Below are 27,577 nucleotides of genomic sequence, written 5' to 3'. Positions count from 1 at the left end.
AAGCATGGAGCTGATTATGGGATGTGGAAACTAAGGTATTGATTTCTTTTACCACTTAAATAAACCATTTTTCCCCAAATTGTGGGCAATAATTAATGATGTTTTGCTTATAGCATAAATGTGTTTCAATTTATTAATATCCCCAGTAGTATGGGAGTATTCCCAGTAGTATGAGCATGAAACTGAGCAAACTCAGGGAGGCAGTGAAGGACAGGAAGGCCTGGCGCAATATGGTTCATGGGGTCACGAAGAGTCGGACACGATTTAACGACTGAACAACAACAACAGTATGGGAGTCTGCCACCTTTGCTGCGAGTCCCCTGCTTTCACTTGTGCTCTTTAACACCAGTAATTTTGCAGGCAGACTACCTTTGGGTTATCTTATACCCTGCTTCATTTTCTGGCAACTAGCAGCAAACTGCTTGTAGACCCTTTCAAGCCAGGCCTAATTTGGTTGTGAAGCATTTGCTGTCTCCAGAGAGTTGCTACTTCATAAAGTGCAGTGCACACCCGGCCTCCTTAATGTTAAAACAAGCAGTGGGATTCCTTAAGGGAAATTAAGAAGTAATCTAGGTTGGAACATGATTGCATTGATGTATAAGAATTGCACAGAAGTGCAATATCAAAGCTCAGTTACTAATCTACCGCCATACACTGCAATGCAGCCCGAGATTGTGAAACTGTGCATATTTCCAGCAGTTCCTTGGGCCATTGGGCTTTACTGTTTTAATCAGGTCTTTGCTGCAGTGTCTGTTTTACTGCTTTACATCTGGCCCAGATGTAAAGAACCATGTAACTAATTCTGCACACCCAAGGGATCCTTGGTCCCTTGTTTCTTAAACAGCAGCTCTGACCTCAGTATCAATTTGAGTAGAAGGAACTTTCAGAAGCAGTTAGTGATATGGCTTATGGGAAGTGGCATGGCCTTTCACAGGCACCTGATGTGCTCAAGCCCCTGGGTGTACTTAAACATTTCTCTTCCACCAAATGTAGATAATATGCTATTTGAACATGGAGTAAAAAGTATTATGATTTAATTCTAAGAATTATTCGTAAAAGTGCATTTTTCTATTTGCAGCGATTGCTCCAAGATCTCAACATGTATGCTTTAGAACTCTAGTTCAGGTAATACAGAAATGGCCTCCTTTATTACAGATTAGATCAAATCATATATATTCTGGGTTTAGCTAAGGGATACAGAGCTCAGCCAGCATAATCTGCTGTTTGCCTGGGGAGTTCCCTTTCAGCTCTCTTCTTCAGAAATGTTCCCAGGGAGTATTACTTCACGGTTCATACTGACCTTTGCAAGATTTCAGCCCTAAACCCCAAATGTCAGCAATAATTGGACTTTGGTATCAGTCACAAGTGTAATAAAACCTGCGACATTTGCAGCTTCAGTCCATAAGCGTGTTTGGCTCCAGAGCTTTTTGTTGCTGACAGATCCAGTGGTATATCATCTCCAAGAGCAAGAGCTTTTATGTAATGTGTGATACAATAAGCCACAAATGTGTATAGGTCAGTCTTGCTTTCTAATAACTTGAAGGATGAGAAGGCATTCTTACTAAACAGCTTTCCATTATTACACACTGTTTCGTTTGTTTGTTTGTTTTTAATTATTAGCTTAAGATGAATTCAGTGTTTGCTTGTATTTAAATTTGGGTCCACTGTGAGTCCAGTGCTGGCATCCACATTCTTCATCGGGGCAACACAAAGAAGGGGATGCGGGGGGGCAGAAGGAGATGGAACATGGATAGGTCTTTTCCCCAGCCTACATACATTCTTGGATGAATGAGAGTTTGGATGAAACTCTCTTAAGTACAGTTTATCCACAGATAGGCTTATCAGCAGTCATTTTGTTTACTTCGTTATATTACCTTTGTGGTTTGCAATCTGCTACCCAGATATCCTGAAAAGCATTAGACAGTGTGGGAGGAACATATGCTACAGGGGCTTCACCTTAAGTTAGAGGCGATTCTAAAAGAAAATGGAACAACTTTGAGGAGGAACTGCAATAAAGACTATTCTTATGTGGTCCATATTGCCTGAATAATAAAAGGAAGAGTGATTTTTTTTTTAAAGAAGTACTCAGGTGATATTTTAGTAAGTAGTGCAGTGTTTTATTTTAAAGCTGTGTGCAGAGCTGGTGGTTCTCCAAAGCCTTTGAGATCCCTCACCATTAGTTGCATTGACTAAAGGAGTTTTTCACTCCTGCTTTAAATCTTCTGAAGATTTTCTCCTCTATATTATAACACTGATTCTTGCATATTAAAAGAGAGATCATTTTGAATCGTGCTGCTTAACTCTGAAGCAATCTGTCATGAGAGAAACTATCAAGCGTTACATTTCCACAAATTTTGCTCTGGGTTAAAAGAAGTAATCTCATTACTAATACTGATCAATTTTTTTTCCTGCTTTGAATCAGCCAACATGAAAGCAGTTTTGACATTATTGATTTGCAAAACCAATATGATAAGACTGTTGTGTGACAGATGTTGGATGCTATTACAAGAACGAGAAACCTATGTTGGAGAATCTTGTCATCCTAGAGAGACAAAAGTAATTTAACTTATATCAGAGCCTTTTCACTGTTGACTTCATTTTTGACAGCTGTTATACTTTAAACACTTTGTTTAGTCATGAAGATGTTCAACACTTTATGCATCCAGAGTAAAATGTTTCACCAGTACCCAGGCAAACAAAGCTGATTTCTTCCATGACCATTGTTTGTGATTAGGAAGTAAGGTAAGGAAAACATTCCTACACAGAGTGTTCAGGACATTGTTTTCCCCAGTGAAAGGTTACATCAAAAAGATCAAATGATTATATTTCTGTGATTTTTTATTATGCTGTACATCTCTTAGAGAGGATTCTGTACTCAAAAGCCAACATCTACATTTTTGAAAAGATTTCAATGAATGTAGTACTCTGGGATATGAAACATTTCAGTAGTCAAAGGATGTGTGCAATATTTTTCTTTAATGTGCCAGGTACTGTATTTTAGAACGTTTAAAGAAAATTCAATATTTTAAATGCTGGTTAATGATAACCAGTCAATCTGTCCTCATGGTGGAATGATTTGTATCAGTGATGGTGGGGGGATGGGAGGGAATTCTTGTGCATCCTCAAACCTTATGCCAGACATTTAAATGTTATTGAGCAGATTTTGGGGGGAAGTGCAAAACTGCAGGGAAAGAAAGAGGAATTCTAATGTATGAGTGGAATCCAGTTCAAGGAACATTATTAAAGTCTAGAACATAGATTGTTGAACAGTTGGGGCAGCCTTTAGCATTTATATGTCCATAACAAATCTTGTGAGTTTTAAGCCATCTCATCTGTATAGATCATAAAATATATTTTCAGAGATGGAGAACATCTTCTTTTCTGTGCATTTCTTTATTCTTTCAAATTAATTGCTTTTTCCAAGTGTACCACTTGCAGTTGCTTGCTAGCATTTAAAATGTCTTCCCAACAAGTTCAAGATTAGTGTGATGGCTCCATAATCTATATTAGAACAATATCTCTGATAGGCCAGCTCAAAAATCACAGAAATTTGCATATTTTAAAGATCTTCGGAATTATTCATGGGGCAAGATACTCTATCTGTATCTATTCAAGTACAGATGGATTTTCTATCCCTCCTTCCAAAATAAGAATCAAGGTTAGCAGTCCTAACAGCAGTTGTGGAACATCACAGTATGAGCCTTTGGTATCCAACCACATACTATCTAAATTCTCCTCATGCAGAGTTTCATGACTTCAACTCAAGTTAGTCTTTTTCTGTTCTTCCATGCCAACCCCCCAAAACATCATTTTTGATCCAGGTATCTTCAAGATAGCTTTGCTTTTTCTGAGATAACTGTGATGATTAAATATCTTTCTGCAATTAAATAAGAAAACTTGGTTGCAGCTTGTGATTTTAACACACCCATATTTCATTTCCATGCCATTTTAAAAAATAGGTTAGAGACATTGTTTGATACTAGACAATATTCAATAAAACCGCTTAGTATATTAATAATTTAGTTTTGGTGTTTTTTTTTTTTTTTTGCAAACAGTGCATTTGCCTCTATACACATGGGTATTTTTGTAACTCTTAAAACTACATTCACACAAGAGAGTCTATACATTTACTTATTTATTTTGTATCTGTCATCAGTTGAAGAATGTTTCTTGTTTTCTGAATTTTCTCCAGAAAACTGAATATTACTTTTATGGCAAGGGTGGGAAGCTTGTAGTACTCTAACTGATGCTGAACTACTGCTCCCCACAACCCCAGCCAGCATGGGCATTGGGCAGTTCTGTAGTTCAGCAGTTGGAAAAGTACAGGTTTCCCACTCCTGCTGTACAGATAGTCCTCAGGTTACAACAGCAACTGGGACTGGAGCTGCTGTTGCTAAGCAACACAGTAATAAAGCATGACATCACATGACTGTGTCGCTTAGTGATGGCAGTCCTGGGAGTCTTGTTGCTCTCATTAAGCAAGACCGCATGGGTCGCTAAGCGAGGATGTCATGTGACCACAACTTCCAACTTCCTGCTGGCTTCCCCATTGACTTGGCTTGTGGGAAGCCAGCAGGGAACATCAGAAATCGCAACCATGTGATTCCCAGTGATCACATGACTGCGGGGACACTGTGATGGCCAGAATTCTGAGGACCCATCGTAAGTCCCCCTTATTCAGCACTGTCACAAGTTAGAATGGTCGCTGAACAAGTGGCCGTAACCCAAGGACCACCTGTACAGGCTACTCAGCATACATACAGTATTGTTGGAACAAATGGAAGCTGCAACACAATGTCACAGCAAAATTTCTACTGTTTGGATTTCCCTGTTATACCTTTTTTCAAGATAATCATTTTATTCCATTTCTCCCTTAGTTTTCAGTGGCCTCCTTTTACCAACATCACTGTGTGCATTCTGGGGTCATCAAACATGCCATGTTCTCCTTGTGCTGTTTCCCCACTCCCCTGCATGGGGAGTCCCAATGCATACTTTTAGAGATAATTTTTAAAGTTTTTTTTCCTGAAAACGTAGATTTTTTCCTGAATCTGTTGATATCTTCCTCTTGTATGTGTTATGAATGTTGGTGTTCTGTTTTCTTATGGGCTGACACTTAATAAATGATAATGTGGAATCATCACTTTGGGATTCATCATACTGTGTGAGATTTTCCCAGATAATTATTTGTGAATGAGTGTGGGTGAGGAGGTGAAAGGGAGAGAGCACGATCTTAGACACTGTTGAAAACAAAATAATAGATGGGAGTTGCAGATGACTGCAAATTTTGCTGCTGAGAAGCAGAAATCTGTTTAAAGATTAGCCATTTCTTGGAAGAGTCTGCTTGCTTCTGAATTTCATCCCTTTTTATAATGCCTAAAGAGAGATTCTGGGCTACCTTTTTTCCACACCTCACCTCCAACCGGAAGGAGAGAACAAAGTTGGTTGGGAATGACGCCTTTTTTTTATCAAGTGTTCACCCATATACAACCAAAACACCATCATCCATACCCACCCACACCCAAGAAGGACTACAATGACCCCTTTTCCATACCTAAGCCTTTTCTTTTTGTTCTTTCTGCTGGAGGGGGTATGCTTGTGTGTTTCTTTCAGTATGTGAAAGAATATATGTAGAAGGGGAGCTGAATTCCCTTTTTTTTTTACAGGCAATTAATAATTTAATTAATAGTTATTAATACTAATTAATTACATTTTCTGATCTAGATCTGCTATTTTGGGGGGTATGACTTTTGGCAGCTATACATGCACAGGTACATTTATGTATATGCAAGTAGGTTATGTACACAGATGAAATTGGCAATCTTCAGTTACCAGATGGGAAGCAGGGCACTTTTTTACTTTTGGGATTAGCACCTCTTTCTGCTTCTGTGTGTGTGTGTGTGTGTGTGTGTGTGTTTTTGTCTTCTGCCTACTAGTCTAGCTTTGTTTCATTGAAGTGCTAATTCTGCACATATATTCGAGGGTTGATGCTGGTGTGTGGTTTAAAAAAGAGAAAAGTAGCTGAGAGGGGGAAAGGCTTTGTGAGTAGGAAAATGTCAAAGGAGGGAGATGCTCCAACCACTGTGCTTCCCGTATGGGATCTGAAATATCCCTTTTAGAGCCCACATTACAGGAGCTGTGTCTATAGGGATGTCCTGAGCAAGAAGATAGAGAGCAGAACTTCCTAGTTTGCCTTCTTTCCTTAAAAAAATAGATTTGCTTACATATGTTGACCTGATCTCTTGTGTTCCATTAGTGCCAGGTGTGACAACTGTGCTCTCTTAATTTATCCATTTTTATGCATTATTCTTCTGAGAAGAATGGGGCTGATATTTTCCAGTCTGTAAAAGAACAACCTCACTTTTCTTTTCTGGCTAACTTTGCATATTTTTAGCTTTTTACTTTAAGCATCAAAAGACAGAAAACATTACAAGCAAATTGGAAGAGAGAACACAGGGCATCTCAAGTAAGGCTTTAGCATTAGAAAGATGCTTTTAAGTAACGCAGCAGTATGCTGTCACTGAGTAGCTGGGGCCTGCAGGTTTTCAAAGCTTTTTTCTGCCAGTCTCAGGGTTTCATAATGAATTAGTCACATCATACATGTTGGTGGGACCACGGTTGTCTAGGTTTTTGGGTTCTGACTTTTGTACATATCTTTGTAAATGTGAATGCAAAAAGTAATCTTAATATTCCATTCTTGGGTTCAGGAATATTAAACTGACTCTTAAAATACTGAACAGTTTCCCTAAGATTATGGTTTGCTTCTGTCTGGAAAAAAGGCCATGCTGGTTCTGCTACTACTCCCTTAAGCTAATGAATCCTTTGAACGTTTTGTATTTATTTGCTATCTTAGACATCTCATAAAGACTTCATTTTGAAAGAAATGCTAAATGCTGCTCCTGAGTACTGTAACACACGCAGTGCTAGATATAAACTAATGATTTTTGTGCTGGCTGGGGAGTTCTGGCAGTTGAGGTAAAGTTGCCAAGGTTGAGAAACATTGCTTTAAAAGAACATGACTCCTGTCTTGGCCTAACACATGTCAAAAATGTCCAAGAGGTATAGCCCAGTTTTTGCAAGCAGAGCTAGTAATGCTCTCAAACTGAGATGTAAAACAGACATTCCTTCTCTGTATTTGTAAGTCTTGTGGAACTCAGATGGTACAATGTAAACTGGCAGGTGGGATGGGGTGATTGCAATTTTCTGGTCGTTCTACAATCTGCTTATTTTTTGTTTCTAAGGTAGAAGCAAACAAAATAAATGTTTGACCAGTTTATATACAGTGGGCAATTTAAATGTGAGTAGAATTTAATTCAAACAAATCTGTAGGACATGGTGCTTTCAAATGGCTGGAAAATGGCTGAAGCTTCTAATTATGTTGACACCGAATGCCTATATGGCAAACCGTCCCTCTGTTTCAATCCCTTGTTGCTGTAATGTCAGCATAGAGAATGCAAAAAAATTCAGTTGTTTAAAATGGTTAAAGCAGCCAGAAGAAAGGCATCTGGGAACCAGATCTTTCTGTGGATTCATGCCAAAAAACTGCTTTGTGTTTCTTTTAGTTAGTAAGCTATGCTGAAACAACTTGCCTTGAAGGTTTTTTTTCTGCTTTCCTAAAAAAATGATTCCACTCAGGGCTCAGGAAAAAAAATATTTCTAAACCCACAAATTATTGACAAAGTAGGAAATACAGTGTGCAATAACTAATGTATAAAAATTACAGTAATACATTCTGTTGCTGTCTTTGTTACCAAGTTGACTAACAGAAATTTAATTTTCAGGAATAATTTTAAATTCAGGGTTTGTTGTTTTTGAATATTGACTGTCCTTTTGCTTTGTTGGCAGTTCTGACCTGCTAACTATATATGTTATATATTCTTTTTCTACTTTTATAATTTAGTAACTGAGCTGGGAGAAAATCATGAAAAATAAACATATTATATAAAAATACTGTGTGCTTCCAAATCTCCAAAGGAACCTGTTGTGTAGTTTCCACATGTAACTGGAATGATCAGTTGTATATTTCCATTATGAATTCAGTGACATCTGTTCACATCTTTGATCAAATATCCTTTCTGCTCCTCTCCCCCATCTCTCTCATAGTTCTGTCATGCAGCATTATGAAACTTCTTTAAATGGTAAGATTCCTGCCTTATTTGACCTTACTTTTCTTACTCAGACAGCACCAAAGCTCCATGAAGTATGAGATTGATTTGTAGTGATTTGGATAGTGTTTACCTGTCTTATTCTGGTTAGCTTAATGTTCCTGGTATTCTGGTATCTTTGGCTACTATATGGCTCCATGTGTCTCTTTATGTGATTTTTATTTAAACCTGTTTAGAATTAAGAGAGGGAGGTTGATAATTCAATACAGTGGTACCTCTACTTACGAACGCCCCTACTTACGAATTTTTCGAGATACGACCAACTCCGGCCCCAAAAATTTACCTCTACTTTCGAACTCGCCTCAACTTACGAACCGGATCCGTGGCCATTTTCCGCCCGTTCCACGTGGTCCGCGGCCGTTTTTCTGCCCTGCCACGTGGTCTGCGGCCATTTTCTGCCCGTTCCACGTGGTCCGCAGTCATTTTTCCGCCCGTTCCACGTGGTCCGCGGCCATTTTCCGCCTGTTCCACATGGTCCGCGGCCATTTTTCCGCCCCTGACACATGGTCCGCGGCCATTTTTCCGCCCTGCCGCGTGGTCAGCGGCCGTTTTTCCGCCCCTGACGCGTGGTCCGCGGATGCCGGAACGGATTAACGGTAATTACATTGAACCTTATGGGAAAATTTACTTCGACTTGCGACCAACCCGACTTGCGATCAGAGTCACGGAACAGATTAAGTTCGTAAGTAGAGGTACCACTGTATTTCTCATTTGCGTTCATTGAGCGTTTGGCATTAATAGGGGTGCATGAAAAAGGTTGATGACAGGCTTTGCTTGAGGTTAGTATAGGTGCAGTATATGTTTTCTTGGGGCAGTTTTCTCTTGTTCACTTCAAACTGTGTAGGGTTCTCTGCTTAAAATAAATAATGAAATTCTAAATCCTTTATATTCTGTTACTGCTCACATAAACTTGTCTTCTACTGGTTTAGATTAATAATGGCAGGAACCAGTCTTCAAAAGTAACAGCTTGCTGGCACCACTACAATAAAATAATCATAATTCAGTGACAGTCATTTGAGAGTACAATTATTTGAGAAGAGTATGCAGTGTCAAATCTGCATCTTCAATTTTCTTGCTTTTGCCAAAAACTTAGAATATTGTTAGGAGAAATTGTATACATTCATTCTTGAAAGACTAATTATTCACCATCATGCTTACCTGCTATGCAGTGTCTTCATTACTGGTTTTTTCCTCAGTTTAGTTTGTATTGGGTCAATTATATTGTGGCTACATGTCCTTATCCCTGCCTTTCTTGGGTTATAAAAGCTACCAGGTGCTAACAAGTATAATTACATTATACTTAAGGGTGGTATCAATGAAATCTCAAAAACAAATAATAACCTCTCTGAACACCTTAATCAGTACAATTATATTGGCTATGTCTGAGATCGTGAATAGAATGGAAGAGGATAAACAAAGGTGCTTTTGGTTAATTCAAAGACATAATAAGGTTATTAAAAGACTACATTTTCTCCAGGATCCTCAGGAGAGGCCTATTCCTCTCTCTTGGCACTACTGTACTTCTCTTATTTGACAGAAAATGATAAAAGCTTTCTTGATGGCAGTGGGCCACTCTGTGTTGAGGAAACCAGGCAAAAACATTTTTATTCAGACATGCCTTTGGTGTTTCAGCTGATTTGTTGCTGAATTAGTTTTTTTTATTTTTCATCTAGTGCAGTTATTTACTACTGATTTATCCTTATTTAACATGCTGGTTTCCCTTCCTTTCTACCTCATTGACTTATCTCATCAGTCACCTTATTCTTGACTTTGCTTAATTAACTTTGCTTTGCCTATGTTGAACCAGATTATTGTCATACAGTACATGGAAAGATCAGATATGCTCAGAAATACTGTATTCTGAGTTCTTCTGATTGCTTTTTCAAGGGCTATGGCGTGCTCCAAGGCCAACACAAATTGAGACTAAGCATGCCTGCTAGTTGCCTAAGATATCCATGAAGAATTTGTAGATTTCTGAAGGAGAGAGCAGTGACAGTCATCTGGAAATTTAGTGTTTCCTGAACCTCTGTACATCCCAAAGATGAGAGAGAGAGAGATCCATAAGAATGTGGATTTAGATATATCCCTTATATGTTCAAGGCAGATAATACTCTTTATGAACTCAAGAGAATGCTTAACATTGTTCTCCTAACTTCTGCATATACATATATATAAACTCACTCCTGAAAGGGAACCATGGTTATTCTGCCATTAAATAATCGCTGACATTAAAAATGTTGGCATCTCTTCCAGAAGTTTTACATTTTCCAGAACAGGAGTCCCAGACTGGAAAATAGTTACATATGCCTGCTCTACATTGTGTGAATATAGCATACGCAATGAATAATCAGAATGGTATTCCTAGCATTAATTTATTTTGTCACTTTTGAACAGAAGCATGTATGTCAGAATGGATAGAATCAATGCTGTATAGAAAATTTATTTAAAAAAGTAATTACGGAGCCATAGAATTATATAGAAAATTCCATTGAAGATGGTGTGAAAAGAGGTGACATAAACACAATTTTTTAAAGAATTCCATGTAAAACTATCAATCTGGAAAATGTTATGGAAACATTTCTAGAGCTCTGGGGCTCCACCAATTCACTGAGACAGTCTTGAAATTGAGAAGATTTGGGACAATATTAAATCTTCCTAAGAATGTCTGTCCTGTCTAAATCACTGCAAAAGTGCAGGATAAAACCACCAAGGAAAACAGAGAACCCAGAAGAACATCTGGGGATGTGCAGGCCCCTCTCTCCTTGGCTAAAGTCAAAGCTAATGACTCCTGTGTCAGAAAAGCAGTGGGTAAAAATGGGAATTATGGGAAGATAGCTAGGTAAAAGAAATGGCTTCTGAAGAAAAAATATTGATGTTCATCTCAAGTTTGCCAAAGCACACGAATAATTCTCCAGATTCTGGAGGAATGTTCTATGGACAGATGAGTCAAAAGTGAAACTTTTCAAATTATGGGTATTATTAGGGCTGGTGAAAACCAAACACTGCATTCCACAGTAAGAACCTCATACCAGCTATCAAAACTGGAAGTTCAATGGTTTGGGGATGCTTTGCTGTCTCAGGACATGGACAATTGCTATCATTGAAGGCAGCAGGAAATTGCATTATATTAGCAAATTCTATAGAAGAATATCAGCTATCAGTTGAAGCTGAAGTGCAAGTGTTCATACAGCAAAAAGCGATTCCAAACGTACAAGAAGGTCTACAAGAGACTGAATGGAAGTAAGAAATGGAATATTTTGGGATGGCCAATTCAAACGTCCGTACTTAAACTCCATAGAAATGTTGCAGCTGGTCTGAAATGAGCAGTTTTGCTACCAAATTGAAGCAGTTCAGCTTGGAGAAGTGGGCAAAAATTTCTACACAGCAGAATCAGAGTCTGATCATCAGTTATAGAAAGTGTGTGGTTGCTGCTACTGCAGCTGAAAATGGTAAACCAGTTACAAAATCTAAGGAGAAGATGATCACACTGTCGCATTGTACATTGGATGACTTTGTTTATGAAATAAATGAAATCAGCACCCAATATTGGTGTTATTTAGTCACTCAGACTCCTTTTATATATCAGCAGGCCATATATAAGACTATTGGTAATGGTCAGTGGCAAATATATGCAAAAAAATCAAGGGAATAAGGGGCTGTGCTTTTTTCACAAAACTGTTGAGGGCTGGGGACGTGTGTGTGTAGTGCAGAAATAATTTTTTAAAAATTGCAAGAAAAAGTATCTTCCAGTGTTAGAGAAATACTAGCAATGATGTCACAACTCATGTTTTTATTTCTAACAAATTTGAGCTGCTTCTCCAAGGTAATATTGAGATAGACCCAGAGATCCTTATTCCTAGGAAAGATGGCATTTGCTGTAGCTACCTTTTGCCCTGCATTGTGGAAAAAAAGGCTCTGGGTGTTGGTTAGACACTGCTGACTTTTGTAATATTCAGGATATTGGCCCTGTTATCTACCTAAAGTGTCTGGTCTGTTGGCCTTCAAAACAAGAATGTTTATGATGGCTATCTTGTGTCTGGTGCTCCAGATACTGTACAGTATCCTACGTTGTTTTGCTGCTGCTATTGCCAAGCTCCCTAGATGGTCATGAAGAGGCCCACAATAATGTTTTGATAAGGTCTGAAAGATGATTCAGTATATTTACTTCTACAATTGAAACAAGTATTGCGTATTTAACAGGCTGAGATCATAACTTCCAAAGGACCCATGTTCCTATGCTACAAGCATGAAATTATTAACAACAACTAGTTTTCACAGAAAAACTAGTCTTAGATATCAGCAGAAAACTTGACTGATCATTGTGTATCCCAGTCATCTTTCAAATGTGATTGGAGTAATCACTTCTCATGTTGAAGAGTTCCATGGTGCAGCTGAAAGGCATGTAAACACAAGCTGCTTATTTGCAAGAAGCTTCCAGATTTGCAATATGATTGCTATGGAAACCACATAATGAAAACCTTATAACCATCTGTGTGCTTTGATGAATTTTACTGCATAGTTCAGCTGTTTTTGTTTACTGTTGTTGAAGTCTTGAGTAGAATATATTAACTCACAAGTTTGCTATCTGTAGTATTAACACTGTTCAGTGACATAGCGTCTCCTAACTAATGTAGCACAATAGAATGCTTCTTGTTATTAATATGCTATTAATAAGGGCTAATGTGGGTATCTTTGTGATAGGTACTGGAGCTTTGAAAGAGAGGAAATAGAAGGGTTTAGTTAAGGACAGGCTTATCTACTGAAAGATTACCTGTGTTGTGGCAGAAGTGGACCACAGAAACCAAACTTGCACAGATTTTTATATCCATTTAATTTGATGTTTTCTGTTGTATCTAGTGAATGTGATGTTTTCACTTCTTTATATCTTTGAGTGTACAGAGAAATGCCACAAAGCATATTTAATCACTTCTTGTCCCCACTGTTTCCAGTTTTTTCTTTTTATATATGTGTGAGTATAAGATTCCTATCAGTAAAGAAAGGAAATATGGTCCAGGAAAGCTGAATCCTATAGTGAATTTGTTTAAGATGTCAAAAAAAGGTGTTGTAATTATTTTCTAAACTTGGATGAGGTGATTATCTTTGTTTCTGCAGGCAAGCAGGCATATACAAACATTCTTCTGTATTCTAAAATTATTATCCAAATTAAAAATTGTAGGTAAATATTTAATTGACAGGATATAATGTCATCAGTCTAGGTTGATGAGTTACCTAGGTTGAATGGGGGGAAAAGTGTTTTTGAAAAAACAGATTTCTTAATTAAGTACAACTAAACTTAAATAGTGCATTGTCTATCATTTGCCAGCGCTGTACAGTACTAAACTGGTAACAACAGCTGGCACCATTGCTTAAATGCCACAAAGAAATAGTTTGTCAACATTTTAGCAGCAAAAATGGTCTTTTACAGAATGCTTATGAAGTGTAAATTACTTAGAAAAGCAGAGGTAACCTGGCGCAGCAGGTGGGGGGACATCAGTGGATGTGAATGTTTATGGGATGTGGCACAGGATGAGAGAATTCATTGCCCCTGACATTATATAGAAAGACTTTTTGAGTCTTGTCCGTGTGCTTTATTAACATGTGGCAAGAGGAAGCTGTTGTACTGTTCTGCATTTTCATTGCATTTTCCTTTGTGTGAAGTGAGGTTATTTTAGCTATACAAAAACCTTATCTGGTAGGCTACAAGGCAGTAGACTTGCTGTGGGCCACACAGGGAGCATCATTACTAGAGATTGCAAGCTGGATTTCCACATTCAGTTCAACACATTGACCCCAGCTGAACAATGAATGAACTACTAACTGTTAAATGAATTGTAAAACGAGTACACCCAGCCACATATTGCACTTTGGATATTATTAGCACAAACTATTTATTGATCTTAGCTTTCTTTTAAATGGACATCAATCCATCTGCTCAGCCTTAGCCAGAGCCCGCATAGTTGCTAAGAGAGGCAACCAGATTAGATTATTTGAACTGATACAGTCTGAGTTGCAATATTTAATCATATAACTAGCCTCTAACTGGGTTGTTGTGGTCCAAGAAGTGTGACATGGTTAGTCCTGGAGTAATGCTCTTGGATGAAACTGAATCTTAATTGTGAATGGGCAGATGGAGTTATAGAAATTGCAGCTGGGTACAATATTGTAGTGATAACTAAGTCATCTTCAACGTTTGAGGGTGATAGGGTGCCCCTTATTAATTATAATGTAGATTAAAACATATCTGTAGCAATCAGCAGAAATCACTCATAGTTACATAACTTGGTGGTTCTCTGGAATCACATGCACTGCTTCTGAAGTATACCAATCTGTCAGCCCTTCCAGGTAGTCCAGACTAGAAACCAATACCTGGCTGTGGCTCTTCCTCCTCCTGTCTCTCAAGGATATTCCCACAGACCATTAAACAATCCCACATTTATATTTTCCTGGTGATTGCATGTCATGTGACTCTTGTAATCTATAAAACAGTGACATCAGCAGTGGTTTGTGGTTAGAGTCAGTGGTTCACAGATTTTCTCAGCATTGATGTTGGAATTTTTCCAAGGATTTCAATATCTCATGCACTTCCACAGTCTGATCTCAAAGTAGAATCAGGCGTAGCCACAATTCAGTGGTAACCAAACTGTGTGATGATGCACCATTAGGAGTATAACAGTATTAGATCTAGATGAATAAAGGAGAAGTCACTTGATGTAAATTGCTGTGTTCTAAAGTTTTTAGTGTTTTGTACTTAATGTAGAAGATTAGCTTGCATTGACTTAACCGTATAACTTGCAACGTGATCAAGCTTTCTATATATATTTATAACTTAAAAGGGAAAAAATGCTGCCTGTATGCCAGTTCGATGCAAGGGTAGTCCTGCAAGTTGAAATGACCTGATTCATGCAGTATCACAGTGGGTAAGAGATTGGTGGATTCAGAAACTACTCTCGGAATGGGTGGGTGGCGAGGCTGGGCCAATCTTTGAACTCTGCTTCAGACAGCAAAATGTATTAATGTGCTAGTAGTTATCACCGTGTGAGTAGGTGAACTGAAATAAAAATTTGGCTTTGGGAAAATGATGTAGGAAATATAACCTTTAGAGGACCTGTAGACATCATAAGCAAACTGGAACTGTAAAGGGCTACTGGAAACCTCCACAATACGTTGAACTGGACTCCACAATCCCAGCTCCATGTTATGGGAATTAAAATCTAACACCATCTAAAGGATACCAGATTTGGGAAGGCTGACCTGTTGGCACTTAGAATTTATTTTTCCTCTTTAGAGAAAACAAATGGCTGTAAGTACGCTAGGTACATTTCTTGTTCAAAATGTTGGTGTTTGTAACTAAGGGAGACCTTCAAGTGTTTAACACAGTTTCAACCTGTAACATGTTGTTGAACCCTCTCTGAGAGATAAAGTGTACACAAATAAATTACTATCTTGTATTTTCTAAATTATCAAGGGCTGTAGTTCTTTAAGCTAACTTTGTTGAACTTATTGTATCTGCAGAAGAAGCAGCAACAGTAGCTGAAATGCCAGTAAAGAGTGAAGAACCAACCAGACAAAGTCAGGACACTGTTAGCAGTATTTCAGGTATGTCGGATGCGGTGCCTATATTTTTTCTCTATTGCTTTTCACTTGCTTTTGAGGCTTGCCTTCGCTCTAGCACAAATAAAGATATTTGAAATTCCAGAAGCTTAACCATTTTCCTATGGCACTAAAGCTGAGTGGGATTTGGTGGAGGGCAGAATTTGAATAGCTCCATTTAGGATGCATGAAAATTGCTTGAGAAGGATTTATAAAGTAAGCCAATTTATACAAGGTATTCCTTTCTGAATTACTTTGTAATGACTCAATTAGCTTTCATTTCTTCACAAAGGAGATTTAGCTGCATAAATTAGCTTATCATCATTGAGGATGTGTCACTGCTAAAGGACAGTTTATAGATACAACATGCAGTTGCTGTCAAACCTATAAGAATGTAATATAGACATCTGTGTATACTTTGTGCTTGAGCAGAACAGACTTCTGTCATTCAGAGACTAACAGGGGACAACAAGTTGCCCAGGGGACCAACAATGTAGACGTCTCTGAAAAGGTCATCTTGACACAGGCTCTGACAATCGACCCACAGCTCTGTCTTCTTTGATAAAAATCAGATAAACTTAAGACCACTAATTGATCTGCAGCCTGCTTAAATGTTGGCCATGCATATCTTCATTGCATATGATTATACTACAGAAAGCAAATGAACCGGCCTGAGAAATGCCAGGGTCCAGTGATAGCAGAAGGAAAGGGATGGCGGTATGAAAATTAGAAGGGGACAGCACTACCCAAGAATTGTAGTGGAAAAAAGTCTACTGCTTTCTTTCTTTTGTGTTGGCAAGTTGCCCTGCTGTTAATCCACAATGAAGTTGGGGAACTGGATCAGATGCCCTAGAATAGGAGCAGCTTTTCTTAAGGGCATATTAAGGTTTGCTTTACTGACAGTGCCATTTACATACTTGGCTGACTTTCTGACTTGGAAACCCAATGCCTGTTCCTTATCGGAACACCTCTAAACTCCAGACATCAGCTGAATGCATGGTGTGCTGTTGTCACTGTGTCCTGAAAGAATGAACCTGAGGTTATCTTTCTTGTCATATTTGCTCCACATCATTCTTCCACTGCTGTCAGAGAAAGGGTGGATGAGGAGTATGTTCAGGAAGTTTCTTCACTATGCCCTTCCTGTTATAGCATGTGGAAAGGAAACAGGCCTGATTTCCGGCCCCTGGCAGGAAACTATATGAACAGGTTGTTGTAGACAGTTTAGGCTTGTGTTTGCTGCAAAGGAAACAAAGTTTTAAGTCATCAGATATTGCTCTTAGAATGAACCACCACAACAGATTAAATAATATTTCTTACCATAGAAAGGTTACTCCCACTAATCTTGGCAGTAGGATCTTTGAAGCTTTTTGGTAACTTGGCATGCATTTACATTAACACAATGTCAGCTGGCTCCACTTCAAGGCCTTTAGAACGTGAACCCTGGAGTCTTCTCAGAATGAAGCAAAACACCACAAAAGAGTATTTAAGCTTCATCTAGAATTTGGCATTTTTGATGTTCCTTACAGTATTGTTATTTCTTCTTCATGGAGCACCATGGCTATCCACTTTGCCTCCCTCAAAAGGTATCAAAAGATACTTCTGTTTAGATCCTTTGTGTATTCAGTCAGAAAAAGATTGTCTTGGTTTCAATAGGACTTACTCTGGGAAAAATGTGTAGGATTGAAGCCTCAATAAACCATAAGCACTAACCAGTGAGCAGTATACATCACTCGTCCATAGGAAGGTTGTGCTAGGTAAGAGTCTTTAGCCTCTGGGCTCTCTCTGTTGTTTGTATGGTTAATCCTGATAAATTTCAAACTCAACAATTGGATGTATGTTTCTAGAGCAAGTAAATTTCAGTAATTGGTATTATAGCAAGCTCAAACTTGAATGCAATGTGTTGCTTTGCAATTGGTTTGTTTTAAACAGTCTTAATTATATTTGTTACATTTGAGCTTAGCAGGTATTTCCTGCAGCACTGAGTTACCTATTTGTCAGTGGGGTTGGCTTTCAGTTATTGGAGAGATTTAAAATATCCCTATCTTTACATACTCTCTAGGCTCCTTAGGAGTGCTGTGGTGGATCCGACCAAAGATTCACCCATTTAAATAATAGGAAGCTCACAAACTAGTGTGATATGATAGCTTTTCTGTGGCACCCCATGCAGTAGCATACTTCCCACCCAAATGATGGGAAATATGGCACTGTATACTAAATGAGTGCCATACATGTAAATGAAATGGGAATACAGCTCCCAGAATTCCCAGCAAGTATGGCCAAAGACTGAGGATTCTAGAAGTTATAGTCCCAGCACAACTGAAGGCTTCAGATTGGGGAAAGCTGACAACAATATTCAGGCGTAAGTAGAGAAAATGTCTTCCTTAGTTCAAGGGTGGAAGCTGTACATGTAAAAGTCTACCTCTACTGAAACTATAACAACTGTGTTGAAATACATTTATAGGACTCCTTTAACTTTTATAAGTTGCTTGGAAAAGTTCTTATTGAAAAAGCAGTATTCTAAATAAGTAGATAAACGTGTCTATCCATCATTGCCAATAGCTGCTGATAGATTTGTCCTTCGTTATTTGTGTAATCCCATGTTAAAAACATCCAATATAGCAGCAACATCTTATCTTGCCTTATCATCTTCATCATTTGTACTACTCTGCTGTTAACAGCAGATGGGGAAAGAGTTGTGTGTGCGTGTGTAAATAAATGTTCTTCATTCTAGGTATAACTTTATAAACTTCTATTACAATCCGGTAGTCCTTCTGCATAAACTAAAAATCCCTAAATGCCATAGCTTACAGAGAATAAATCAGTTTCTATACATGGAAGCAAAGAATTGGTTGTTCAGCTTCTAACAATGGAATTATTAGGAGACAGCAATAGATCATCTCTAGATTGCTCTCTTAAAATGACCAAAATCCTATGAGACTGTCAAATTTATTATTATTTCTCTGGTGAGATGTAATTTTACAGATCTCAGGCAAGAAAACATGAAATCTGATGAGATCTGTTTTTTTTAAATGTAAAATTAATTAATTTTTAATGTTTATGTTTTAACACCTATAACAGCACATGAAACTGTACAATGCCTGAAAAGATTGCTGGCTCCTGTTTGAAAGGAGTGTAAATTGAAGCATTTCTCAAGATGCTGCAGCTGTGATAAGATAGATATATTTGGATTCCTTCCAACTCTTCTAATTCCTTATCCTGTGCAAAACTTTAAAATTTTGAGCCACTATATCAGAAGCTTCACGAAAATTCCAGAGTGACCATTTTCCCAACATCTGTGGACTGACATTCATGCAAATACTATGCTAATTATAGCTATTGCACATAAATAATATACAATCAAGCTCAAATTTCCAGCACACAGTGTTGAAAAAGTGACCTGTCTATATCATAAAATATTAATGTTTTTCTTTGTCTTAAATTGTTATGGGCTGACTCTAAATTTAAGTGGACATCATACAGTCTTCTTGAAAGCACCATAACAATTATCCCCCAACATAACATTTATTTCAGGCAGTGGTTTTAACACTTCAGCATGGCAGTAACCTCTGATTGTCTCCAAATAGCTAAACATATAATGCAAGAAGGTTTCTTGTACTCTGTAGAGTAGTGAGTTGACGAAGATACTTTCTTCTTCATTTCTTTTTTTTGGGGGGGGGAGTTCTGGGGATTATAATCACATGAACTTGTTCTAACCTTATTTAAGAATGTGATATATTTTTTTAACATTAAAACTTTTTCCCAAAAATAATTTGCATACACTAGCTTCTGTTTGGGTACCTGTGCAACCTTTTCCCCTTTATATATATATTTATTGGTAGGTATGACAACTGGAAGATATGATAAAGTACAACCAAAAATATAGCAGTACTAACCTAATCAGAAAAAAAAGATAGAATAACGAATGAATGAGTGACATTTGTAGAAACTAGAAGTATATCCATAAAATGTTAATATAGAACTAGCTTGGTCCTTTAGCTTTTTCCAAAATCTAGCCATATAAACCATCTATTGCTCCATCTTCTCAGTTTTAGTATAATATGTTATTTCGATTACGTGATATTTATATAATATGCTTAGATTCTTAATATTCTATTATATAGGTGCCTTAGAGTTTTAAATGTAGAAAAGGGGGAAGAGAAGGAAAAAAAGTGGATATTAATCAATTATCAATATTAATTACAGTTTCGAATGTTAATGTTACATGCATTATAATTATTTGACTTTTGTTCAAACTTAAATATAACGGATATATAATAAAATGAAAAAATGAAGGAAGAGCATACATCAAGATATTTGTTTTACAATAATAGTTTTGGTCTTAAGGTAAATTACTTATTATTAAAATCTCCATCATGTTGTTGCATGGCGTATATGAATATGTATATAGCCACGTTTGTTCAGGAGGAAAATGTAACAGGAGTAAAGAACAGTTCACGGTAAAAAAGGAGAAAAGATGCTACTAGTTGGTCAGGTCACACAGGTATATATATATATATATATATATATATATATATATATACGTGTGTGTGTGTTGTGAGACACGGGCGTGTGCGTGTCTGTGTGTGACACAGGTGTGTGTGTCTGTATGTGTGTGCGTGCGTGTGACTTGACCAACTAGTAGCATCTTTTCTCCTTTTTTCTTTTTTACTGTGAACTGTTCTTTACTCCTGTTACATTTTCCTCCTGAACAAACGTCACTTTGGATCAGCATGCTGGAAAAGATGTGTTCTTTCTTCCCATGCCTTCTTTTTCTATTCCAGTCTCTGAGACTGATGCACTGTGCTTACCTGAGCATAAGCCTCATTAAACTCAGAGATGCTTACTTCTGAATGGACATATGCTTATGCATATTATGCTGTGCAATCTCGCTAAAGCTAAAGAAGCAACATGATGCCGATTAACCTTCTCCTACACCATCCCTCCCCTTCCACTCCTACCCCCCCGCGTGTGCACATGCGTGTACACACACACACACACACACACACGAGTTTGACACTTTTTGGTGTTTATGGTGTTAACTGGTTACAACTTTGGAAACTAATAAAATTCAGGGTATAGAGAGCAGTTTTTACATTCTTAATAAGCATGTATTTTACAGTGTTGCCTTTGCTCTACCAGACAATTAAAAATAAACAATTTCATTCTAACTTTGCGCGTGCCATATAGGAAACCATATTAAATTGCTTAGAGCAATTGCATTTTACATTAATGATAATAGAAATATATAATCACCTTTAGATTTATAATCACATTTAAGTTGATACCTATCTGAATTAAAGTGATTGTGTGGTGCTGTTTTAGGTTTGCCATATCCCAGTTCCCCAAATGAAGGCAGCCTGCTATGCATATTATGCAAATCCCTGATTCATTATGCAAAGTAAGCATTTTCTACCAATTGCTTTGTGTTTTGCTCCTGGCATATGTCACTACATTTGAGGAAGGAACACTGGATGCCAGGAAAGAGTCATTTAAATCATTTTAGTGCTTTCTTCTGAGGTTGAAAGCCAAAATCCTTGAGCAAGATTTCCTGCAACTTATTTATTTATTTAATTAATTTGAAGTTGAATTGCAGCACAGAAAGAGCTGTGTTACCTTTCCCCCTAGTCCCATTTCCCTGATTGAAAATTATTTCCAAAGTAATTAACTCCAACAGAATGCAACATATAGAAACCATATGGCCCCTTTCCCTTGATATATGTAAACTTGAAAGGGTTAAATGTTACTCCAACATTCAAGTCTTGATGAGACAGTAGTGGCATTAATATGTTTACACACAGGAGATCCTGTTTGCAGATCTTCGCATTGCATCTGGACTGACTTCAGGAACGTGATAAAGCAGAATGGGAAGATTTGTTAGAAGGACTGTCCTACAAGAAATTCCATGGAGGAGGATGTTATTCTTCTCCTCCCAAATTTTTGGCTAGTTTTTATCAAAAGTGTGTGTAGTTGGAAGGAAACAAATTCACAATTAGCAGAAATAACATTTAGGAAGCAATTCTAGGAATGTCTACCTAGAAAGTATGTTGTTTCAATTGGACACTTTGTTGAAATCAATGAGAAACAAGTTGGTTTTGATTTTAGGTTGCATAGATGAACCAGATCCCTCCTTTCTGAATCAACCCTGGAACAAATTTAATCCATTTGTATCCCAATAATTTTTAGGCTTTGATCATTTTAATATCACAAACAATAAGCTACCAACCATTTCCGGATCAAAGTACTTTGTACAGAGGAGGAAGATGAATCACCTTGATTCTGTTGTGAAGATGTTGGGCCACATTCTTCTACCTGAAATAGTATTCTTAAAGTGTTGACTATACAAAGAATGAGAAGACAAAGTCCTGTCTCAGGAGGCTTGTGGATCAGGAGAGTCTGCAATGGAGGCCTGGGAGGCAAAATGAAGATACTGTAGAGATGAACTGGTGAAGAATATGCTATATTTCTGCAGTGTAGGAAGGTTATCTTAGGTTCATTGTTGTGTTATGAATGAGATGTCCTGGTTTGAAAGAGGAGCATACCAGCCAGAGTGATTCCTTGGACTCCAACATTGTTTCTCAACCAATCCTTCACATATTCCTGGTAGAACACACAAGTCTAGATGGAATACAAGGTCAGCAATATTGTGCCAGCAGGTTGAGGAATGGCCTTGCTCCTATTCCACCTTAGAGGGATGGTACTTCCTGTTCCTCCTCATATTCATGTATTTGAATAGCTTCAACCACTTGCAAAGGAAAGCTCCCCCTTTCTGCCTGCTCCCCGCCCCCAGTATTTTCATCTGTTGCTTTCATTGCTTTCTGCAAAGAGATGATGGGTGAGCCAGACTTTCCTCTCCATGCCACTGGAGATATCTAAAGATCTCTTTAATCCTTTTCTTTCTGCCTACAACTGCTGAGCTCCCACGGTGTCTTTTTGCCCTCTTTCTTTTTTTGCAAGCAGCTGCTCTATGATAGGATTTCCCTCTGCGGTTTCTCCTGTTGCTCTTCTTGCTTCTCAAGCTTTCTTGCAAGGCAGCAAATATCTCTCAAATCCTCTGCTATGTTCAGTTAGCCCCTTGTCAGCCTCAGCGTTTTACCTTGCCTTCCAACTATGAACAGGTACTATTTTATTTACTAGTTTTATATTCTGCCTTTCAGTTCAGAAGCTGAAGATGGCATACATAGTGCTCCTTCCTCCTTTTCCCCCCCAACAACAACTCCTGTGAGATAGGTTGGTCTAAGTGTTTCTCAGTTTTAACAACTCTTGGTTGTGTGGACTTCCCCAGCCAGCAGAGTTGACGTCCATACATCTTCAAGTTGCCAAGGTTGAGAGACGCTGGTCTAAGAGAGAGTGAGTGGCCTGAAGTCAGCTTTCATGGCTCGGGAGGGACTAGAACCTGGATCTCTCCATTCCTAGTCCAAACTTTACCTATGCACTACACTGGCTCTCTTCATTATTTTTGCCTTTGGGGAGACTCAGGTTCTTCAATAGAATGACTTTGAGGTACACATTAAAAGTTGAGAGCTGACTTATAGCCCATTGGGCTATGACAATACATGTAATAGCAGTGCTGTATGGTTATACAGTTGATGTACAGATTCTGAGGCTTAAGGAAATGCTAATTAAGATCTCATTTAGGAAAAGATGCATCTTATTTGATACGAACATGATGATTTAGTTGGCTTTTTCTGTATTGGGGTCCATGCAGAAAAAATAGTTTGTGGGGGAAGGACAAAGCTAATTTCATTTGATTTCTTTTTCATTTAAGATTTAATATGCTTAATATGATTACCCTCTCACCATGTACTTAATACTTTCTCCTTTCTATTAGAACTTGTTAAATTCAAGGAAGTGCATGGGATTTACAAAATTTTGAGTATCTGTTCACGTTATTAAGAGTTATTTCAGATCCTTGTTTTTTATTGTTTAGTACATTTATTCTTGACTTTCCACTGGACTATATGACTTGATGAAGATGATTTACTTTTACATCTTATTGTTCCTCTGAAGACTTCAGTGTGGCACAGATGAGACGTGGGCTTCTTCTCATACTACCTTCACAAGAACAATCTTATAAGATAGTTAGGTTGAGATTCAGCAGATGCACAAAGACACCCACTGACCTCTGTGTATGAGTAAGGACTTGAATCTGAGTCTTTCCAGTTCAACACCCTAACTGTTATGCCACAGAGGTTAAATGCATCTATTAATAACAACATGCAAAATCATATTAAAATAATTACTTTAAACTCTGTTTCACTAAGATGAAACAAAGTAGCCATCTCTTAATTCCTAAAGCCTTGAGAGGACCCATCAGTACAGGCCATGGGGAAAAGTTCAAAGTATGGAAACATTTTGTTCCCAGTGACACCAACCTGGTTTCAGCTCAGGTACGTGAATAATCCTAGGGGAATAAATACCACATAAATGAAAAACAGTTTTTGGACACTAAATTCAGGAATTCCGCTTGTAACATATTTTAGAGCTGAGGGTCTCAGTGGCTTTTGTTTTACATTAGCAGTCTGGTTCTTTATTCCTGGAACACTTAATGTAATCTAGATCAGTGTTTCTCAACCTTAGCAAGTTTAAGATGTGTGGACTTCAACTGCTAGAATTCCCCAGCCAGCCATGCTGGCTGGGGAATTCTGGGAGTTGAAGTCCACACATCTTAAACTTGCCAAGGTTGAGAAATACTCATCTACTGTAGATATTCTATTTGTATTAAGGATGATGGCTTGCAGAGAGGGTCTTTAGAGTAAGACCCAATCATGATTTTATGAATTAGATGACCCAGCCAGTTAACCTGTGTGTGCGTACTTAAGCATACTTTCAATTTTAGGACAGACTTTCAATTTTTGTCATTTTGGTCCCCTTATTTTTTAACATCAACCTGAAAAATCAGCAAGATACCCCGTAGGTTCATGAATGGGAAATCTGCGTTATACTGTTGGACCCCTAGGTAATTTAACTCCCTGCTATCTACGGTGATTGGCAACAGTTTCATAATGATGTCTTTGTCATCCTTACTTGGAAATTTCATAGACTCAGCCTGGGATCTTTTGCATGCAAAGCCTTTGGGACCTTTTGGTGTATTAGAGAGTTACTAGAGCCCTATTGAAAGTGCATATATGCCCACCATTTATTCTTAAATACGTTCTGTTTTATCATTTGGAATCTGAGAAGGTGAAATGGGGAAGGAGCAGGATATGTGCTAGTTTCCAGAGGGAGATTTTACTTTACTTTTAAGCTCCTAATATATCCTAATCAAGTATGGAATTGTGTGTGTGTGTTGTGTGTAATTAACATAGGATGAACAAATTGCACTAAAAATAATAATTGTCACATATGAACCATGAATGCACAACCCATCCTGAGTGCCCTCTAGTGTTACGCAATGGCAGTTAAAAATATTCCTTTTTGGAATAATGCAGTCAAGTTATTTTATGGCTTTATTGATTTATATATTTTTGTTGGGGGGAGTTGGGGATATTTCAGTAAAGACATTTGGCAATGCCTTCCTATGAAACAATGAAGGTAATACTGAAAGAAATTTATATTACACCCCACTAAGAAGTAGTGAAATTTAAATATAGCTTTTATTTTACGGGTCAAGTATATACCGCCTCTACGACCAAAGGCTCTCATTTTCTAAAATGCTGTGACTACCTCGCACATGGGAATGATTTTTCCAGATGTAGCAGATATTTACCATCTTGAATGCTACGCATAATGGAGGAGGGAGGGTTAAATGACATGGAAATAATACTTTGCCTATTAGCAGCATGGCATTTTGTCTCTTCTGTAATAAAACTGAGATACACTCCCATACGTCTAATCTAATCAATTGCAGGATTCTTATCTCTGAGCAAAAAGATGCAGATGATGAGTGCATTTGCATCTAGTCTGGTTTGTGTAACCCTAACGCAGCTGTTTGCCTCATTGGGGTTGCTCTGCATTCTTGCTGGGTTAACTCAGCCAGTTCACTTCTTAAGGAACTGAAAACAGGAAATCGTCTGCCATGTGTGTAGAAGCTTCTAGTATCTTTTAGTGGTATTGCATTCTGTGCTCCAGTAAATGCTTCTGTGTATGGTGTGTGTATGACAAAGCATTTATTATGCTGTTATGGTGGCATTACAGAGCAAACAGCGCTAAAATAATCAATCAGTTAATGGTCTGTATGGCAGTTTGAATGTAGCACATTCATTGTGCTTATGTTCTTAGAAGGATGAGTTTATAGCTACAGTGTGTTGCATATTTTGCCAGAACTTAATGTCCTAAGCTGTTGCTGACACAAATAGATTTCTTTTAAAAATGCAGCTTCAGCAAAGTTTCCTCTACAGAAATATCTACAATATTTTTGTGCTAGGTCTCAAAAAGAGTGAAATGTTCAAAGATGACCCCCCTCCCCCGGCCAAAAAACCCCACTGACTTCAAGGAAGCATTTGTTTGTCTCTGTTGCCATATGTTTTCCTAACGTCAGCAGCAATTTTTCTCTCTTTATGTGTGTGAAAATGCATGTTGTAGTAGCGGCAAAGAGGACATGTAGCTAAAAGTTTTGCAAAGAAAAAGAAAAGGCTTTTCTCTTCTTTGTGGCACTTAGTACAGGACCAAAGGCAGATGTACTCTTTTTTAAAAAGCCTCTGAAAAAGGTTCTTCTTGAGCAGCAATCAGGCTCAAAAATCTAATGTATGCACCTTTTCCTTCCCCAGGCAATAAAAAAACCGATTATGTTAATTTCTATCAAGGTTTATGGGACTGCACTGGTGATGTTCCTGATGAACTGTCATTCAAACGTGGTGATGTTATCTACATTCTCAGTAAGGTACTGTATCCCACCCCTAATAGATAGGTATGGGGAGATAGCTGAAATAAGACCAAAGCAGACTTCAAGGTCGTCAGGAAATGGGCATTTCCTTTACATCTTTCACAGTCAGAAGTTCCTTGCACATTAATTATTTTGTCAATTGAATGTAACCACATTTGAAGTGTTATTGTGCAACAGGAATTGTCTTTAAAACTTATTTATCTCTGTTTGGAATCTTGGTTACCCACCACTAAGTAACTTCCCTCTGAGACAATGCTCTTTCTGCTTGTCAAATGTAGCTTTGTCAATATTGTATGGGGTGGGTGTGAGTGTGTATGTTTTACTTCCTTTTCTTTGGTATTTCTTGTATATGCTGATCTGGAAAGAGAGAGTGAAAGAGAGAGAGAGATTTATATTAGTAAACTTTCATTTCACCGTTTTGCCCTGAAGAAGTCCCAGGGTTCTGCATGTGTATGCACATGGGTGTGATGTGAAAATTCACTTGATTTTCAACATACCAATTTCTTCTTTTATAGTAACCACTCTATCTTCTGTTTTTCCCCCTACATTTTCTGAAAGAGACAAAATTCTGTAACATAGCGATTCATGTAAGACTGAAAACTTCACATTTGTTACATTTATGTCCCTATTTTATGGGAAGATAGATATAATGACAACTTGATCTGGGAGTTGGCTGCTGTCCTGAACTCAATACAGCTACCTTTCAGATAAGTATCCATGGAAGGTGTTCATGTTTTTCTGCCACAATGTGCAAGTCTTTGCAGAACCTTTTTCACTTCCTGCCAGTTTTCGGATAGCAGTAATGGGATCCAATACTTTCCTAAGAATGCCAGCAGTTTCCAGGCTAATGTGGTCATACTATTCTCTGAACCATGCCCTTCCTAATAGTAAAGTCCAAAGTGTTTCCCATTCAAGATAAGAATGGCTAGGGGTGATCCCAGAAGATGCAGGGTTACTAATAATAACTTGACAATGATTTTGTTCTTCTGTTTGTTGCAAATCT

General features: G+C 37.9%; 1 protein-coding gene across 1 annotated transcript in view; it reads left to right on the top strand.

Annotated features, from left to right (window-relative positions):
- Window positions 1-27,577, top strand: part of SKAP2 (src kinase associated phosphoprotein 2) — a 118,900-nt gene that overhangs the window by 78,411 nt on the left and 12,912 nt on the right. The window contains exons 10-11 of the mRNA XM_088150708.1: window positions 15,675-15,758; window positions 26,459-26,571. Of these exons, the coding sequence (XP_088006834.1) occupies window positions 15,675-15,758; window positions 26,459-26,571 (197 nt within the window). The remainder of the gene's footprint in view (window positions 1-15,674; window positions 15,759-26,458; window positions 26,572-27,577) is intronic.

This window comes from Python bivittatus, unplaced genomic scaffold (genome assembly GCF_059951505.1).
Source record: "Python bivittatus isolate LINGU-HERP-01145 unplaced genomic scaffold, Pbiv_v1 ctg000610_np1212, whole genome shotgun sequence".
Lineage (NCBI taxonomy): Eukaryota > Metazoa > Chordata > Lepidosauria > Squamata > Pythonidae > Python > Python bivittatus.
The sequence above is the reverse complement of the archived record's forward strand: the minus strand, read 5'-3'. Positions and strand labels throughout refer to the sequence as shown.